At 40.5% G+C, this 19,141-nt stretch overlaps 1 protein-coding gene across 1 annotated transcript in view; it reads right to left on the reverse strand.

The window, feature by feature from the left end:
* HEPHL1 (hephaestin like 1) overlaps window positions 1-18,852 on the reverse strand; it is a 62,811-nt gene extending 43,959 nt beyond the window's left edge. Inside the window, exons 1-2 of the mRNA XM_016158653.2 lie at window positions 18,674-18,852; window positions 7,058-7,302 (exon numbers count right to left, since the gene is read on the reverse strand). Coding sequence (XP_016014139.2) covers window positions 7,058-7,302; window positions 18,674-18,843 — 415 coding nt within the window. The 5' untranslated portion in view covers window positions 18,844-18,852. The remainder of the gene's footprint in view (window positions 1-7,057; window positions 7,303-18,673) is intronic.
* Between the last annotated feature and the right edge of the window lie 289 nt (window positions 18,853-19,141).

The following is a 19,141-nucleotide window of genomic DNA, read 5'->3' on the forward strand; positions in this document are numbered from 1 at the left end:
TTAAAAATTATTGAGTAATATGATTAATTACATCTTCAAAGATTTTAAGAATGATTTTTAAAACATGGAAAAATATGTTTCAAGTAATTTCTTACATTGCCTTTCAATATAAGGTGGGACTATAACACTAAAAAATATCTGACAAAACCATTTTTACTCAATGTTAAACTAAAGTAGTTTATGGTTTTCTAACTTGATAGGTGATCTAACCTGATAGAGGAATAGGAAAAATAGAGGCGCTACCCATCACTCATTAAATCCAAATGTTTTCCTGTGCTACCCAGCCGGTCAGAAGCATTTGATAGTATTGTCATTTCTCTCCCTCTTAAAAAAATTCTCCTCCCTTGGTTCCTGTGACATCACACCATCCTCTTCAGCAAATCATTTCAGTCTGGTTTTCCAGTTCATTCTCTGTCATTCAAGGACAGAAATACTCAAGTTATAATGCTGACACTATGTCCAGAGCTCTCTCCCTGGTTGATAGCACCCATCCCAATAGTGCCTTAATCAGCCACATGCCAGTGAATCCCAATTTTATCTTCAGCCTGGACCTGGCCTCTGAACTCTACACTGATATCCTACTGTCTATTGTACATCTCTACTTGTAAATCTCAAAGAGATCTTGAAAACCACTGTCCCCAAAGAACATTAGCACTCCCAAACCTGGTCCTCAGCCACTGCCCCTTCTCTCAGTAAAAGACACCGCCAATATTCAGTGCCATAAGCTAGAAACAAAGGAAACATTTTTATCTTCCTTTTCTTCCTTTCTCACCATTTCTAAAGCACCACGGGTCGTGCCCTTGCTTCTCAAATTCATCCGCTGCGAATCCCTTTATGTGTATCTCCACCATCACGACCCTAGTCTAAACATTATCTCTCAGTTGGACATATGCAGTAAACTACTAGCTGACTTCACTGCATTTCTTGCCTCTCTAGTCCATTTTCCAAGCCATAGCAAGAGTGATCTTTTCAGATCTCAAATCTAATTATATTGTTCTTTACTTAAAAGCATTCTATGGCTTCCCATCACTCTTGGGATGAAGGTCAAATGTGTTGAACATAGATTTAAGGCCCAGCATGGTCTTACCCAGGCGATCCTGAACGCCCTGAACTAGGTCATTTTCTAAAATGCATTCGCACAGAAAGAAGGTCAGTAGAGACAGTGATGAAGTTTATAGCCATTGAAGTTAGACTGCCTGGAGTCAAGTTCTATCTCCATCACTTATTAGCTACGTGACTTGGGCACTTTCCTTCTTCTCTATGAGTCTTAGTTTCTTATCTGTAAGATGATGATAATTATAATCCCTACCTCCTAGAGTTGTTGAGGCTTATATGATGCAAGATCTATAAAACATTTATCACAGTGCCTGGTATATAGTAAGCATTCAATAAACATGGGTTACTATTTATTAATAACCTTTGCCTAAATTTTTAATTATAATATATATATGATGTGTGTAATTGCTTGACTAATGTCTGTCTCTCACATTAGACTATAAGCTCCATGAAATCTCAGTTAGTTTTTGCTCAAAATTATATACATAAGATCTCTCCCAGTGCTTAGTATGTTGGGTACTCAATACATATCTATTAAATATTATAATGAATGAGTGGCACGACTGTATACCATCTTTATCCAAAGCCCTGTGAATAAAATGTATAGATTGGAAGCTTCTGAATTTATATATTGAGAGGCTGCAGGTCAGGAATTGGGGAAGGGTGGGTGGGTAGTGGACTTGTCTTAAAGCTTCAACTGTGATCACTCATTTTGCTTTGACGATATGACACAAATCAATACAAATAGCAATTTTTCTAAAGATCCTTTTATTCACTATTTAATGTACATTTTTTCCTTAGTATTATTGATAGTAATTGATGGCTATTATTTAAAAGTGGGGTTAGAGTCCCCAAACAAACTCTGGTGCCACTGCTCAAGATGAGGAATATCATTCGGGATCCAAAATAAAGTTTAAAGTAAAAAAGTGATTTGAGAGTAAGTGGCTTATTAAGTTGTTCTGAAAGTCACTATCAAAAAGTTTGACAAAGATGTTGAACAATGGTGAAATTAATAATCTAAGTATTTTAAAAACATTCATTTCATCACATATATTCTAAAACGTGGCAGCTTTTAGAAATTATGATAAACCCGTTTTCCCTCATCAGATTTGAAAATATTGAGGATTGGTGGAATTGTGAAAGAAATAGGCTAGCTAAATAAACAAATGGTAGCATAGCAAAATGTGCAATTTTTTTAGAGGACAACTTGTCAATTTCTATCAACAAAAAAGAGAAATGTACATAAATATAACCAGCAATTTCACTTTTAAGAATTTATCCTAGAAACATACTTGAAATATTTTTCACAATACCAGAACTGGAATATTCCTTGTAGAATTGCTGATATCAACCCAAAACATAAAGCAACTTAAATAATCATAAATAATAACAACTGGTACATTCATACAATGGCATATTATACAACTGTTAAAAGAAGGTCTCTTTGTATGTACTAATATGAGAAAGTCTACAAGATGAAGTGAAAAATGAAAAACAGAAAGTATATAATAGCATTACAGTATAATCTATTTTGTATAAAAGGATAAGTATATACATACACATAACCATAGACACACATACACTAATATATGTATAGAAAAATTTCTAAGAGAAACTTACAAGAAATTATTAAAGGTGATTGCCTTTCAAGTGAGAGATAAGAAGGATTTTTATTTTTTATATCTCTTTGCACTCTTAATTTTTCTAAACATGTTCATATACTACTTTGTATTTAATTGTTTTGAACTAATTTTAGCAGGCTGGAGGGAATCAGATTGTGGGACATTTTCCTCTTAGTTATGCTTTTATATATTTTTTAAAAATGGTAAATTTTATTTTTAAAAAATTCCTAATATACTTCACATGGATATCAAGAGAGCACTAAATAATTCTATTATTAAATGATATAATGTTGTTAAGAGCTCTAGCACAAGTATTGACCTACAGTAACTGCTCAATGTTAATTCCGCCCACCCAAAACTGCTAAGTTTCTTTTTCTACCTGTCCTCTGATGATTGTCTTGCAGGCAACAACTATACATTTCCTCATATTTGCAGTGCCAGTATCCAGCATTGTATCAATTTCATAGTAAACACTAAATTGAATTGAGGAGAGACTATAAGACTAGCAAGCTCAAACTTTAGCCAAGACAAAACCCGATTAAAAGAGAGTGAGGTAAGGAAATCCTCTCCCCTCACAGTAGCTATAAAGTTGGATAAAATTAATTAAAAAACAATATTTCAGTGCTCTGGAAATCGAATGAAGACATCCAGCAATGTTTATGCTTGAAGAACTGCTGAACATTGTTTATTCCCATTCTTCTGCTCTACACATTCAAAGAGGTGGGGCAAAGGGCCTAGTGAAAAGTAAAAGCCGAGGCAGACAAAAACTGCCCAAACTTTGAATGTATTCCCTATCTACCTACGGATCCAAAGGCAGAGAACAGAAGACTTACTGATGCTTAAATAAAACCTCTGTCTAATCATTTGCCACCTCCTAAGCTAGGCAGATACAGAGGTGACTCTCAGCAGCCAGGCTTAAAATGAAAACAAGCAATAAAGAATAAAAAAAGAGCAGAACACTATAGGAATGACAGATTTCACAGATTTATCCCAGGCATGTTACTGAACAAAAAAGCAAACAAACAATAAAAACAACCATGGATAAGGGAGAGATCAGAATCCAGAGTTGCTACAATATATTCTCAAAAATGTCCAGTTTTCAACAACAGCAACAAAGTGAGACATGCAAAGAAACAAGAAAGTGTGGCCACATTCAGGTAAAAAATAAAAAGCAGCCATTGGAAACTATCTCTAAGTGTCTCTGGATGTAGAGTCTAACAGGTAAAGACTTTAAAGCAGCTATTGTAAATAGGTTCATACAACTAAGAAAACCTATATTAAATAATAAACGGAAAGTAGAACAAAATGATTCAACAAATGGAATTTCAATAAGAAGATAGAAATTTTTATTAAAAAGAACCAAGTTGGAGTTTTGGCATCGAAAAGTACATTGAATGAAATGAAACAAGCATGAGAGGAGCTTAACAAGATAGTAGGATACATGATAAATCTACGAAAATCAGTCATATTTCTATACACTAGCAACAAGCAATCAAAATATGAAATTAAGAAAATATTCCATTTATAACAGCATAAAAAGAATAAAATACTTTGGAACAGATTTACATTTGGAACAAAAGAAATGTAAATCTTGTACACTACAAACTAAAACATTGAGAGACATTAAAGATCTAAATTCCTCATGTGTATAAGATCGGAAGACTTAATATTGTCAAGATGGCAATTCATCTTTAAAATGCAGATTGTAATTTTCCCCCAATTGATACATAAACTCAATGCAATCTTCATCACAATCCTGGCTTTTTTTTTTTAATTAACAAGCTGATCTGAAATTTATATGAAAATGCCAAGGACCTAGAATCTGAGATTAATAAAAAGGCTTGAGAAGAAGAACAAAGTTGGAGGATTTATGGTATCCTGTTTCAAGACTTCCTACAAATCCATAGTGATCAAGACAGTGTGACATTTGTATGAGGATAGCATATAGATAAGTGAGACAGAATTGAGAGCTCTAAAATAAATCCTTATACTTATAGTCATTGATTTTCAGCTACAGCCTGTGATTCATTCATCGTTTATGCACAGAGTCAGTCTCTGGCACCTAATGGGTATTCAGTGGAAGGTTTTTGAATGAAAGCAAACCTTTTAAATATAACACACGTGCGCGCGAGCACACACACACACACTCACACGCGCACACACACACACACACACACACACACACACACACGATAAGAAAAAATGAATTGAGTGGCTGAAAGTTAAGACCTGGCCTTTGCTCAGAACCTTTACCAAGAGCCCCTCTGGAAGAATCAGGAAGGTAAGTGCCAAGAGCTCATGGCGACCTGCTGAGATTTGCACACAGGAAGGAGAGGTGCTGCTTTACTGATTGCCTCAGTACAGGAGCAGAGTGGGGTAGTGGAGAGAGCCTTAGCATGGCAGAGAGGAGGTCTGTGTCTATCATAACTCAGCTGCTAACCAACTATAAGAATTTGGTAAAGGCATTTTTCCTTTCTGGGCCTTGATTTCTTACAGAAAGATAATGTGGGGCTAGCTCTGAGAGTTATTCAAAAAGTGTTTATAGAGCGCTCGCCACATGCCAAGAACTGTGCCAAGCACTGAAGAACAATGCCCAGGAAAACCCAGCATGGTCTCTGTTCCCAGAAGTCTACAGTCTAATTTGGAGACACACACAACAAGGAAAAGGATGCACACAGAAAAGGTTCCTTTTACTATACAGGCTTTAAATGTGCTATGAAGGAAACCAACAAACTCCTGAGATGGAAGAGACCTGTTTACCATAGGCTATGAGAAGTCTTCCCTGGTATGCACATACAATGGAATACTATTAGGCCTTAAAAGGGGTGGAAATTCTAATACATGCTACAATATGGATGAACCTTGAAAATACTATGGTAAATGAAATAAGCCAGAAACAAAAGAACAAATATGATATGATTCCACTTTTATGAGGTACCTAGAGTAGGCAAATTCACAGAGACAGAAAGTAGAGTAGTAATTACCAGCAAGTTGGGTGGAGAAGGGAGTAAGGGATTATTATTTAATGAGTGCAAAGTTTCTGTCTGGGATGATGAAAAAGATTCTAGAAATGAATAGTGGTGATAGTTGCACAACACTGAATGTACTTACTGCCACTAATTGTACTCTTAAAATAGTAAAATGGTAAATTATGTGTGTTTTACCACAAATGTTTTAAAAAGGATCTGTGATCTTATAAAGATTTGGAATTACTGGCCTAGATGATCTTTCAGGACACCATCAGCAATACTAAGGTATGCTTTCCAGAAATATATGAAGGAGTAAGGACAAAATTAAAGATTCATAAAGGCCCTATTTTCTCCATATTTAAAAAGACAGGCACGGCTATTATGACATATCTTTACCAGCAGCATAAAAAATACTTTTACGAAACTATATTAAAGAAAATGCATAAATAGTTATCATTTATAGTTACAAAACTCTCTCCATGTTTACCTGGAACAATTTTATGTGCTCATCTTCAGCTACTCAGAACTACCAAATATGGGACTGAGAACTTTGCTGCACTTCAGATGGAGGAAAAGGGCTGAGAACAAAGGACAATCTCAACCTCATGTTTATCTTCAGACTTCTCTTCTCCTGCTGCTTAGACAGACCTGGCCATGGTCTGTCCAATTTGACCGTCGTGGGACATTTGTTAATACCCTCTTTGATGATAAAGCAATTTGCATCAGAGTACTGTGCCTGACACAGTCCCCAGAGCCAGGGATGTAGCAGGTATGGCACCATTTGACCCATTCCACCTGGGCATGAGGAAGAATGCTATGAAGAATACAAAAAACTTTTGACATCTGGGGAATACTTCCATCTCAAAAGTCTAAGGATCGTACTTAAAAGTTAAAAAAAAGAAAACATTAGGGAAGACTTGAGAAACTGCACTATTGTAGCTCTTGCAGGGGTGTTTTAGAAAGAAAGTACCAAAGATAGTAGGCTTACACAGGGAAGGTGAGATCAGCTTCCACTGAGACATCCTCCCCATAGCCAAGGCTATTACTGGTGACAGGATCCTTGAAACCTGCTAGTGCACGCTGCTCTAGTGTGCTGCTCAGTCATGAGTGATTGACAAGTAAGAAAGTTAGTGTGCTGCTGGGGGGCATGGGATAGCAGGTGCCAGGGAAGTCTAGCACCCAGTTTTGTGTCAACATAAACAAAAGTGAGAAAGAAAGGAGGAAGGAAATAAAGAGAAAGAATGAAGAGAAGGGGGAACAGATGAGAATGGGGAGAGAAGGAGACTAAGAAAAGACAAATGAACACGTGTAATTATTGTGCTCTTAGAATCTCTTTCACCGTGACTGACAGTTAGTTGTTTAACTTATGAAACAGAGACAAGACACCAATAATACAGGATCGATATTTACCTTCCGAATCTTTATTGTAGAAAACGCCATGTGGATGCAAAGAGTAAGGTCGAGAAGCAAAGTTTTTTAAATGGATAACAATCACATCACCTACTTCAGCCCTCAAGATAGGGCCCAGGAATCCAAGCCAGGGAGGTTTGGGGATCTCCGTGGAATAGGTGTCATCTGTGTAGTGTCTGTAAACAGCCTTTTTGTAAAGACCGCCTATCCTGTTGGGCCCTCTTTCGAGAAATAAGGTGGCAAGTCTAAAAGTAAGAAGAAAAATATTTTTAAATTGAAATTTAAAAAATCTCAATAGCTTACCTTAGCAAGTCATAAAGTGTAATTTCTCATTTAGGGTTCGCCGTAACCCTGTAACCTCTGTACAGCTGTTAAGGTTATCCTCAATTTACTAACAAGGAAACTGAGGCTAAGAAAGTTAAGTGATAAGCCAAAAGGCACAAATAATATTTACAACCAAACTGAAACAAAAGCATATACTCTAAAGTCATGCTGTCCTTTGCCTCTTTTCATTGAACACGTTCCCCTCTGCATTTTCATTTAATAAACGATATGCGCTGACTACATTTCCAGCACTTTGCTAGATGCTGTGGAGGAATGTAAAAGAATTCATGATGTAATAATGGAAAAATTAAAAAACGGCATAGAGCAGTATGTGATTAAATGCCAATCGAATGTTTGATACAACGGATATAGGTTCAATTTTTCTAGAAATATATTAGTTCAGAGAAGAAAAAGATTTCTGTGGGTTGAAAGGGTCAGAAAACACCTCATGAAAAACACAGGAATTAAAGAGTCGAACTGCATAACAAAATAGAAAAATGAAGACACAAAGCAAGGACAGAACATGGGCAATGAGAAAGAAGTGGTGAGCATAATATTGGGAGAGAGGAGGTTACAGGCTGGGGCCTGGGTCCGGAAGGGGAGGAGTGAGGAGCATGGATGCACGTACTATCTGGGAAAAGACTGACCATGAACTTTAATTCCAGGTTGAAGAATTTAGGATTTTTCTTGGAAGCATTGAGGACCCAAAGAAATTTTTCATAAAGTGAGGGTGACGTGATAATCAGTATTTAAGAACCAGTGTTACGGCAGTCGTGCACAAGTTTTAGAGGAGTTAGGCAAAGAAAAGAGCAAAGATGAAGGACGGGGAGTTTGTCAGGAGACCAGCAGGGGATAGTGTAATAGAAAGAAGTGGATGCGAAGAAGCAGGATTCTAAGACTGGATGTGACAGGATGCCCTCCCGGTGCCCCAGTGTGAAGGGGACACTTCCTAGGGTCTAGGAACCTGAGACAATAGTAGCACTGGTGACATCAATCTGGAGGTGGCCATACTATCTTCCCCTGGGGAAGTGGAACCCCCTTCCCCACTTAGTCTGTGTGTTTAGCATGGGGCTCCAACCCCAGAGGTACTGGTTTCTGTTTAAGCAAAAATCTTCACTGCTCCTGGGTGTAGTTATCACAATGTGGCTGTTCCCTGTCTGAAGGTGAGAAGCAAGTCCTACTCTCACACACACGCCTCCACATGCACATGCATGCATTTCCTCTCAGGCAGTCAACAAAATTTAATTATGTCAGACCCTGGACTCAGTTCTGGGAATACAGAGAAAAGATGCGAAACCTTGAAGGAGCTGTCATTCTAGAAAAGAGAGTCATGAGAACACAGATTATATTCTGGAGCATCTAATATGGAGTGGAAAACAGATCAGGGGAGGATTCCTAGAGGATGTGATACCTAAATATCGTCTTGAAGATCAAAGAAGAATTACCCTGGCAAAGAATATGAAAAGGGCTAATGTAACAGACATTTTGGAGTTTTGCCAAATCAGTGCCCACACTCCCTCCTTTGATCTGAAAGCATACCTTCCCCATTCTTATGCTAAGCGCTGTGGAGAGAGCTCCACCCCCAGCTCCAGAGATGGAGCAGGTGACTCAACCTAACCTATCAGACACCAAGTCCCCTCAGACATTGGTGGAGGGAAGTCTGGACAATTGGTGGAATTCCTCTCCCAACCAACTGATTCTGGATCACAGTGATCAGCTCAGGGACAGCCACAGAGTGGCTTTGGTTTAATCCAAGGGACTGTAGAGACTTTTGAAGGGTCTCTTTCACGAGCTCTTGGAACCAGGGATATGAGTCTGGAGCTTCTGGTAGTCATATGGCTGACCCGAGGAGAGAATCTGCCTGGGAACTGTTGTATGTTCCTCTCATCTCCTAAATTTAGCTATTTACTTCTTTCCTCTAATCAACTCCTATTGCTTCCATTATCATATTCCTTTTTGTTTTTCACTTTCTCATTATTGTACCTTCCATTCTCTTTTATTCACTTCCAATAATTAAATCCTTTGTTCAAAAAAGTATTGAACACCTACCAGGTGCCATTTGGCCCTTCTCTTTTCTACTCTTCTGTGCCTTTCCCTCACCTTTTTTGTTTTTTGTTCTGTCTTGTTTTGTTTTCTCTCTTTCTCAATTCTTTCCTGGATTGGAAGCTGAACCCAGCAGCTGGGGAGACAGAACTTTGCAAGTTCTAGGATGACTAGCCCTGTGATTCCTGGGCAGCTGGCCTTTCTCTGGCAGGCCCAGAGAAAAGTTTAGGGGGACAGATGGGGGACCTGAGCCCATCGCTTCTCCCTTTGTCCCAGGAATACTACCCCTGACTGACTCTACATAAAGGGCAGGACAGTGTTGACACATACGGGTGCCTGAGCAGGCTAGCAACCTGGTACTTCGGACAGGTAAATAATGTGGGGCTCCTTCAACTGATACTTGCAAAAATACTTATTCAGGTCTTATTTAGAGGAAAGACTGGGTGCTGAGGAGGGAAGAAGGTGGCCTGGTAGTGGCAGTTCTCACCTTCTCCTTGGTGTCAAGGAGCCCACCCCACAGTTCACTGGACCAGTCCTCAGAAAAGATTTCAGTGAGCACCTGTTATTACCTGAGCACATCCCGTGGGGTCTCCTCCTTCCACCTCCCAAACCCCATCTCAAGCAGGTGATTCTTTTCAACCACATTCAATACTCATCTCAGAGAGGTTCTGGAAGTTGTGATTTCTCCAACTTCAATGTCATTTCCAGGAAATTCTATCCCCCCAGTGACACCTCAGTGCCCCAGTGATGTTCTAGTGCCCTTTAGAGCTGAGGGCCAGCTGCTCCATCTCTTAATCTGGCTCAGCTGAGGACCCCTGGAAGCTCTCTCACCTCCAAGTCCAAGGCTATTCTTATTAAAAGGGGCTTTTTTGCTCCCAGGTCTGACCATGGCCTTTGATCATATTAGGTGGTCTGGGGCAGGCTGGATGCCTCAGCTTGCTAGAGAATGGAAGTAATAAGATTGTAAATTAATCACTTTTTAATTTGACTTTTAAACCATGCTATGTTCTGTTTAACTGCTTTTTAAATTTTGTTGTGCTATAAGCTTCAGTTTATGAATTACAAGAAGGCAAGGTGGCTGTAAACCCTATGTGTCAGCAGGTCCCTGAGAGAAAGAAAGCAGTCTTTGGAAGGCAGGCCCGGCAAACCAAAGCTCATAAGGTTGCTTGTTGGATTTTTGGAAAGATGTTCACTGGGTATTTTTTTGTAGCCACAAACTCTACTCTGGACCCAGGGACTGTTGGATATACAACTCACTCATGAACAACACAAATTTGAATTGTGAAGGTCCACTTGCATGCAGATTGTTTTCCATAATGTCAGCCCTTTGTGTCCTTGGGTTTCACATCTGCAGATTCAACCACCATGGAGAGAGAACTGTTTTTGCATTCCCAACTGCAAATTCCCAATTGCGAATCAAAAATACTGTTGGACATCTGTCCCTCTTAACTTCTCTACTCTGGGCTCCCAGCAAGTGTGTGTGCGCGCACACACACACACACACGCACACACATACGCACACACACACATATGTACACATGCAAATGTATGCTAGGCAAGAGCTCCTTATCATGAATTGTCTAATAGAGCCACCCAAACAAGAGGTGAGCATATCAGAGGGAGGAGAACTGTTTGCTGACTTTCTACAACTTATTGCATATCCTGCATATTTTAGCACTGAGTTATATGCTAACTAGTTCTATACATTCCTGGATGCGTATCAGTCTTATCACCTAAACAGTCAGTAGTCACTCCAAGAGGGAGTTAAGTTTACTAAAGCAGTGGTTCCCAAATGTCCACCCATGTACTAATTGTATCAGAATTATCTGGGACATCCACCAAAAAATTAAGTCCTCAGGCCCCATTCAGGGCAATTGAATCAGACTTTCTGGTGTTTGGGCTGTGGCATCTATATTTTTCCTAAGCTCACTAAATGATTCTTATGGCAGAGCTCTCCAGAGCTTGCCTATTCTGATTCTTCTTTCTTCCCAGCAGAAGGGGAGAGCAAAGAGCTTGTGCAGTTAGGTGGAGCTGTAGGATTTGGGCAAATAAGTGGAAGTGACATGTGTCTCTTCTGGGCCGGGGCACTTAATTACCATTGCAGGACCCCTCATTTCCTCTGCTGCGGGGAAAGTCTTGAGTGAAGATAGTGAAGTCTCAAAATCCAAGCAGCCTAGCTTGCTATTTGCCCAGGGAAAACAGTTGTCCTGGAGTCATATGGCCCTCCATCAACCTCAGTGGGTGAGAAGCACACCTTTGTTGTGGCAAGCCCCTGAGATTTAGCGTTATTTGTAACTACGGCACAATCTGATCTATTCTGACTAATACAATTCTGATGTGCATGCAAGTTTGGAAATCACATTTTTGTAGTACATAGCACAAAAAACAACAGAAGTTATCTGAAACTATAGCAACTGTTAAATGTGAAAAGGGTAGGGAAGGGGTGGAAGTAAGAGAAAGCAGTCTTTTTAGTGTCTATACAGCAAACTACCCTTAAGAACACATAATGCATTTGTAACAGGAAAGTTCCTATGAGTCCTAGATTTAAATTTTGCCCAAAAAACAAAGCAAGGGAGTGACTTCAAGGCTGCCATCCACAGGAATCAGCCTGAAGTTTAGCTAGAGTACGTACATGCATTAGAATGCCAGTATTGGTGAGCTGTATGTTGTTTATAGTGTAGCTGCAGGATGGCCCCACTGTGAGGGACTGAGCAATCACTACCTCTCAGGTTCATCTCAACCTGCATGATAGCATTTCACTGAGCAGCTGTTTGTTTCAGGCTGTGAAAGAATATAGTTGGGCTGGGAAGTTTCACATTGGCAACTGCTTGAAAGACAAACAAGGGAGTAAAACGTTCACAGTGCCAAGGCCAGAGGCAATACCATGAAGGGAGACACCTTCCAAAAGCAGGCAAGATTTTCATCAGAATAAACCTACCTGTGGGAATCATCTAACAAGTGCAGAGGTAGAATCCGGGTTAGGAGTGCGTAATTACAAGGAGTGTGCACCTGACCAGCACCACTGTCCCCACAACCTGGATCTTCTAATGAGATTTTTATCATCTATTCAACCATTTTGAGCAATTGATGAACCTCTACTGTCTTTGAGACATTAAACTAGAAACTGGAGCCAAGATGTGTGACTCAGTTCTTGTACTCAAGAGACTTATCATCTGGTTGGGAAGACAAATCATATGCATTGGAGAATAAGTAGCAAACATATCATTTTTTATATTATGTGGCAAGTAGATCATCTAGAATGTCTACTCAATGTCTGAGTGTGTGTGTGGGTGGGGGGGGTGGGGATAGGGAGAGAGAGAGGGTAAAGATGACCTTCTAAGTAATATCAGCAGAGGGTATGGTCGGAACAAACAAGTGAGATCATTATAGTCATGATATGGACAAGCGACTGATTTTTTCTCAGCTTGAGAAGGGACATTGTTCACTGAGGAGAAAATAGGACTACACTTGGCAAAGAGGTGAGTGGAGATTGTGATTACACATTGTAACTCAGGTGCCACTGCTGCACCCTCCCTAATTAGATTAATAATTTTGTAATAATTTCGAAGCCATCTCATCCAAGTGATTGCTCCTCTTCACATCCTCTCATCCTGGTTCTCCAGCAACACCTATGTCTGAGTTCTTCCTTCTCCCACTTTATTTCCACAAAAGTCCCTCAGAACATACATAAGGTATGTTAAAAACAAATCCTGTGGTAAAGGGAAAAAAGAACAAGCTTGAATCCCAACTCCTCAACTTGATCTTGTGAAATTTTGAGGAAGTGATTTAACTTCTCTGAATGCCAGTTTCCTCTACTGTAAACCATTGACCGTGATAGATCCATCATGAAGAGTAAATGAGACGAGATGTGGAGCCCCACTCTGGGAGAGTGAAGGCTCGATCAACAGTAGTTATGGGAGTTATGATTATTTCTGGCAAAGCTCTAATCAGAAAAGAAGAAAATGTGAGCATTCAAGGTCTCTTTCCCACAGAGCTCTTGCTCTCCAGAGAAGCCCTGGAGATAAGAGAGTTACCAAGATGACTAACATTTCATGAGTCAGGTCTGAGCATTTACATATCTCATGTCATTAGAGCCTCCTGATACCTATCATTGTGTGCTGATAATGGCTTCCAAAGATAAGTCCACATCCTAATGCCCTTATCTGAGAAAGGGCCTTTGCAGATGTGATTAAGTTAAAGATTTTGAGATGAGAAGATGATCCTAGATTATCCAGGTACATCCTAAAAGCCACTAAAAGTGTTCTTATAAGGGGAAGATTAGATACACAGAGAGAAGAAGGTGATGAAAATGGTGGCAGAGATTGGAGTGAGGCCCCCTCCTCAAGCCAAGGACTGCCAGCAGCCACCAACAGCTAGAATAAGCAATGAATGGATCCCCCCTCAGAGTATTTGGGGCCAGGGCGAGGTGGGGGAGATGGGCATTGGCACTGCTAACACCTTCATTTCAGACTTCTGGCCTCCAGACTAGGAGAGAATACATTTCTGTTGTTTTAAGCCACCACCACCACCACCACCAGTTTGTGGTTAGAGCAACCACAGGAAACTTATACATCCCCCCAAGCAAGGACTATCATTAGCTCTATTTACTGATGAGAAAATTGAGGCAAAGAGAGATTCGATTACTTGTCTAGTAAGTGGAGCAAGAATTCTAAGCTTCTCAGTTGAGACCACAGTCCCACATCCACCAGCAAGCCAGGCTGCCTTGACATCTCTGTTTGATCACTACTGAGTTGCACTTGGTTGGGGAAACCCACCCTGGGCCTCCTGGTCCCCCTGACAAGGGCAGAAGATCTATCACCCTTCTTCATGGCATGGAAAGCCTTTATGACAATGTCTGAAATATAGCAAGGACTCGATGGCAGCTATTATGTTGTCTATGAGTTCTCTCAAACCCCACTTAACCAGGCCTTGGGGCCCTACTGTCTAGAGGTAGGAAAGGGAAGAGGATGACCTGAGAGGGTGTTCATGATGGATGGGAAACAGGGACTGCCAGCTGCCTTGTAATATTCCTGCTCCCTTTTATTCTTAGTAACAGGATCAAATCCTGCTTTCATTTGGGCTGAAGAGCACATAACTAAAAGACTATATTTCCAAGCACCCTTTGTGGCTTTGAGTATACAGTGAAATGTTAGTAGAAGTAGTTAAGAGGGGTTTCCATGAGAGCCCTTTAAAGGATTGATGCAGCAGGAATTGTGTCTCTTCTACCATTTCCCTTCCTCTCTTCCTTCCTGGAACATAGGCAATGAGACCTGGAGTTGCAGCAGCCATCTCGTAACCATGAACTTCCTTGAGGAGTGAAATCATATGCTAAGAATGGTGGGTCAGAAATATAGGCCCCTGAAATCGTATCAAGTGAGCTATCCCACCAGCCTTGGACTGCCCACCTCTGGATTTCTTGTAGAAGAGAATACAAAACTCTAACTTGTTTAAGCCACTCTATTGTCTCTATTGGCAGCCAAAAGCAATCACTAACTGATACAAGGAATAATGGCAACCTCACAAGATTCACATAGCATCAGCCCCAACATATAATTTTTTTTTTTTTTTGAGGATGAGATAGAAGTTGAGATTTGAGAGTCACTCACTATATGTGAAGACAAAGCCCTAATGAGATGATATCCTTTCCTTTTTTTTCAAAGCTTACAAAAGCCTCTCTCTCCCCCAGACCTGCTTTCCTTCAGTTGGCTCTTTCAGATAGACCTATGGATCTCTCCTTCACATCTGTCCTAGGACCTGTTCCTACCAGGTGCTCAAAATCCTTTGCCATCAACTGAGCTGACAGTGATGTGCTTAGGTGAAGTCTCTTAACATACCCTACAAACTTGGTGTTTGAGTAGTGGTCGGCCTCACTCATGTCCAAAGGAGGTTCTACCTGTGACTTACCGCCCACAAAAACACCTGCATTTCACTGGGAAGAAAAAGCTTGCATGTGTACTGGTTGCCTAATGAGGTCTTTGGTGAGAATTATGGCTTCAAATAAAGTGACCCCACTCTGATTCCATTAAAGACCAGGCTTTACCACTGAAGCACAGTTGCACCTTAATTAAATGCTTTATGAGCCCCGGCAGGAATGGCATGAATGGATCAAATGCTGACACCATCCCCAAGCAAATCAAAGGAGCCCTGCTTTCCCATTGAGCACAGTAGGGAAGAGGAGAAATATATTCATCATATATTTAGAAAAAAAAAATTTTTGAATAGAATATAATTCCTATATCCTATACTTCCTAGGAAATATTACTGCTATAGTCTCGATTATATTTTCGAACCCTATGTTGAAGCAAAGGTACCAAGTTTTAAAGTTAAACTGTACCATCTGACTGCTACAGTGTCTCAGTAAAATGATTTCAATTTATTTCTATCTCATCCTTGTGTTTCAAGATGAGTCTCTTGGTGCTGCCTAATTTTGGTTTCCAAGCTTTTTAACATCACTGAAACTGATATCTTTCTAGTCCCTACTTTTTGCCAAGTGGCTTTAAGGATTATATTTCAACTCTCTCGTTATACAAATTAAGAAGGTTGATTTTCAGAGATGATGCAACATGCTCGAGGTTACACAGCAAGTGGGGTCACAGCAAGGACTAGATGCCAGATCTCGTGATTCCCATTTCAGTCTCTTTCCACTCATAGGGGAAAACAGGGTACCTGGCTCTCTTGGACTTCTAAATACCAGGCATTTGTTTGTGTCTGAATATCCTTAATAGCAGAAAGTCCTCAGAAATGCTGTCTACTTATGGTGCAGGAGGCTGAATAAGAAGCATGGTCATATCATCCTAGATGACGCCTTGCTCCTGGGGAAATGGTGCCACACAGAGCACACATACTGCTCCATGCGTGTCCCAGAATCGTGGCATCTTTACATGTGACACCTGTGGCACCTGTGACATGTATTCTGTGGTCTTTAAACAAGGGTCAGGAGCCTGCCACAACTGTGCTTTCTTCAGGACTTGCCTGGAGACATCCTCCACACCAATAGCACTTCCTGATATGATTGCTGTTAAAACGCAATATGCATTGTACATTCATCCAGGCTTCCCTTTCAAGCATCTGGAATCAGCCCCACATGATCGCCGTCCCTTTACACACCAGAGGAAACACATGGGGACGTTGGAATCCCAAGTATGACATCTAGCATGTCAGCTGCTAAAAAGCAGGAGTCCCTCACATATGGAACCACAGCATTTGTTAAACCACCTCACTCTAATCTGATACCCAGCTGTGTCTCAGTCACGGCTCTTTTCTTTTTCACCATAACTGTTTTCATGCATTTTACTGTACTTTCTTCAAAGCACCATCATATGGCTGGAGAGAGAGCCCCTAACTTCTCCCTGCACCCAATTCATGGAACTAGAATTCTAGTATTTGAGTATTTAAAGTACTTCAGGTTTCTTAATGAACAGGTAACTGGCTTGGGTCACTGATAGCAGTGATCATTTTCAATGTCTCTTTGGGAAGAGTGACAAGTGAGACTAAACCGGCCTTGAGTGAGAAATTTCTTATTACTGGAATCCTTGGCTTCCTCAAAGCTGGGTTTAATTCAGTGGGAAAGAATCACCTTTGCCAAGAAACAGGTTGCCAGGAAATGTGAGTTCGGTGCTGCCTTTACTCTGTAAACCCTGGCAAGTACTTATTGGAACCCCTGTTCCTGGTTTATGAAGTGGGAATAATATGTACAGGTAGCAATGAATTAAATATCTCTAGTGGAATTCCTGGGTAAAATGTAAAGACTACCTACATGGATATTTAGGAGACTATTTTACTCAACCTCGTGGAAAGGAGGTCCCGTATCTTATTAAGCTTAAAGACTATACTCACTACACTCAGAGTACGCATCTTAAATAGTCTTGTATCCAACAGCTGCTCACAATGACAATGTTCTATTGAGCCTTTTCTGAGGATAGCAGAGCTCTATTTTTAGGGAAGGGTACTAGCAGTTAGGGTAGCCTTTCAATCTCATAACCCTTTGTTATGGTGAAGGCTACCGCTGCCAATGGTCAGCACATGCACGATTCAAAGAAGTCAAGAGTTTTGTCCGGAAATAGCCCCTTGGACAGTAAAGTCTCTGGTACAAAGCTTAAAGAAAAGTCTTTCTTGGCAGGCTGGCATGGACATCACACTTCTTTAAAAAACAAAAAACAAAAAACAAAAAACTGTTACCGTATCACCTTTGTGGCATAACCTGGAAGTTGTGTGTGCAAGCCAACTGGATCTTTGGTCTTTCCACAGGGCATGGGGACCTGACTCTTAAACATTTGTTGGCAGACCCTGTGCTGTTACTGAATCTTATCAACTAATCTCATTTTTAGAAAATGGAACTTGGATATTGAATACAATGGCTCTGCCTATCAGAAAAGAAGCAGGCATCCAAATATCCAACAGTGGTTGCCAGAACATCTTGAAAGATGTTCTGAGAAGCACAAAGTTGAAAATATGCATGACAACTTCTGGAGCCAAGGGATGACTTCAGAGGGAGCTCCAGGGAACCAAAAAGAGATTTAATACACAGGACCTTGCATGGGAGAGGGGAAGCAAGGGCTATTTCCTGCAAAAATTAAAAATCAGGGACCCAGAACACTCTAGAACCATCTCATCCAGCTACACCATTGGCTTTGGGGATAGGATACTGCCCTCAGATTGAATGAGTTGGGGCTGGAACAAGCCTCTCACCAGTGAAAAAGCCATTTCTAAGTAGACTCAAGGAAGCTCTTAAAACACCAGCCAAATCTATTGTAACTACTCCTTCTTTTAAACAGTGAAAAGTAAAACATAACCACATATGGCATAAGTATTTCCAATGATATTTCATTCCGAAAATATAAACCAAGAAAACACCATGTGTTTGAATAGTGGAGAATTCTTGAAAATCCTCAAATTTTCATCCCAAGGGTTGCCATTATTTTTTTAAGGAACTTCCCTGAACTCCCTGGATGTTACTAGTGGTGCCTAGTGATAACTCTCCATGTGTAGAATAAGCCACTATTCAAACACCTGGTTGTGTAATGGCTCTTCACAGACAAGACTATGACTAGAAGGCTCAACAGAGTTAAGAATATCTCTTCCAAATTTCACTCTTACCCAGGCTAGCGCTTTTCAAGCAAACCCCAAACCTCTCCTGCTTAGTTAGATCAACTCACCCCCATTATAACTACCCAAGGAATACAACCTTTCCCATGTCAAGGCAAAAGGAAGCCAAATATGGGAGTCTTTGGGGACCCCAAGTTCACTCACTTGTCTTCTGCAAAACTTTTCCCAGTGATAATGTTCTTCCCTTGGGGTACATAGTCCCAATATTCTTCAACAATTCCAACGTGGTATGTTCTGGTAACTGCACCAACCAGTGCAGACAGACCCAGGAATGTGATGAGAAGGATGCAGTCAGCCTGCTGCTTCCGAGGCATTTGTGAATATAATTCAGGCAAACAGTGTGTGCAGGAGGCAACCCTGCCTGTCCCTCCCCCTCACTTGGAGCTAGTTATAAATGAGAAATGGACAAGGCCCAGCTCCTCCTCCTCAAGTAGCTTAGGGTTGGGACAGAAGCTGACAATTCGTATAAGCATCGAAGGGGGAGTTGCTGTGATGACAAAACCTTTGCCAGCCATCCAAGAAATGTGTAACTGGCTTATTTGTATACTACCCAAGCCAAACAGGTCTGTTTCGGTAAGTTTTGGTGCTCTGCTCTGACATTAGTCATTCATC

The sequence above is a fragment of the Rousettus aegyptiacus genome, unplaced genomic scaffold, assembly GCF_014176215.1.
Source record: "Rousettus aegyptiacus isolate mRouAeg1 unplaced genomic scaffold, mRouAeg1.p scaffold_m13_p_5, whole genome shotgun sequence".
NCBI lineage: Eukaryota > Metazoa > Chordata > Mammalia > Chiroptera > Pteropodidae > Rousettus > Rousettus aegyptiacus.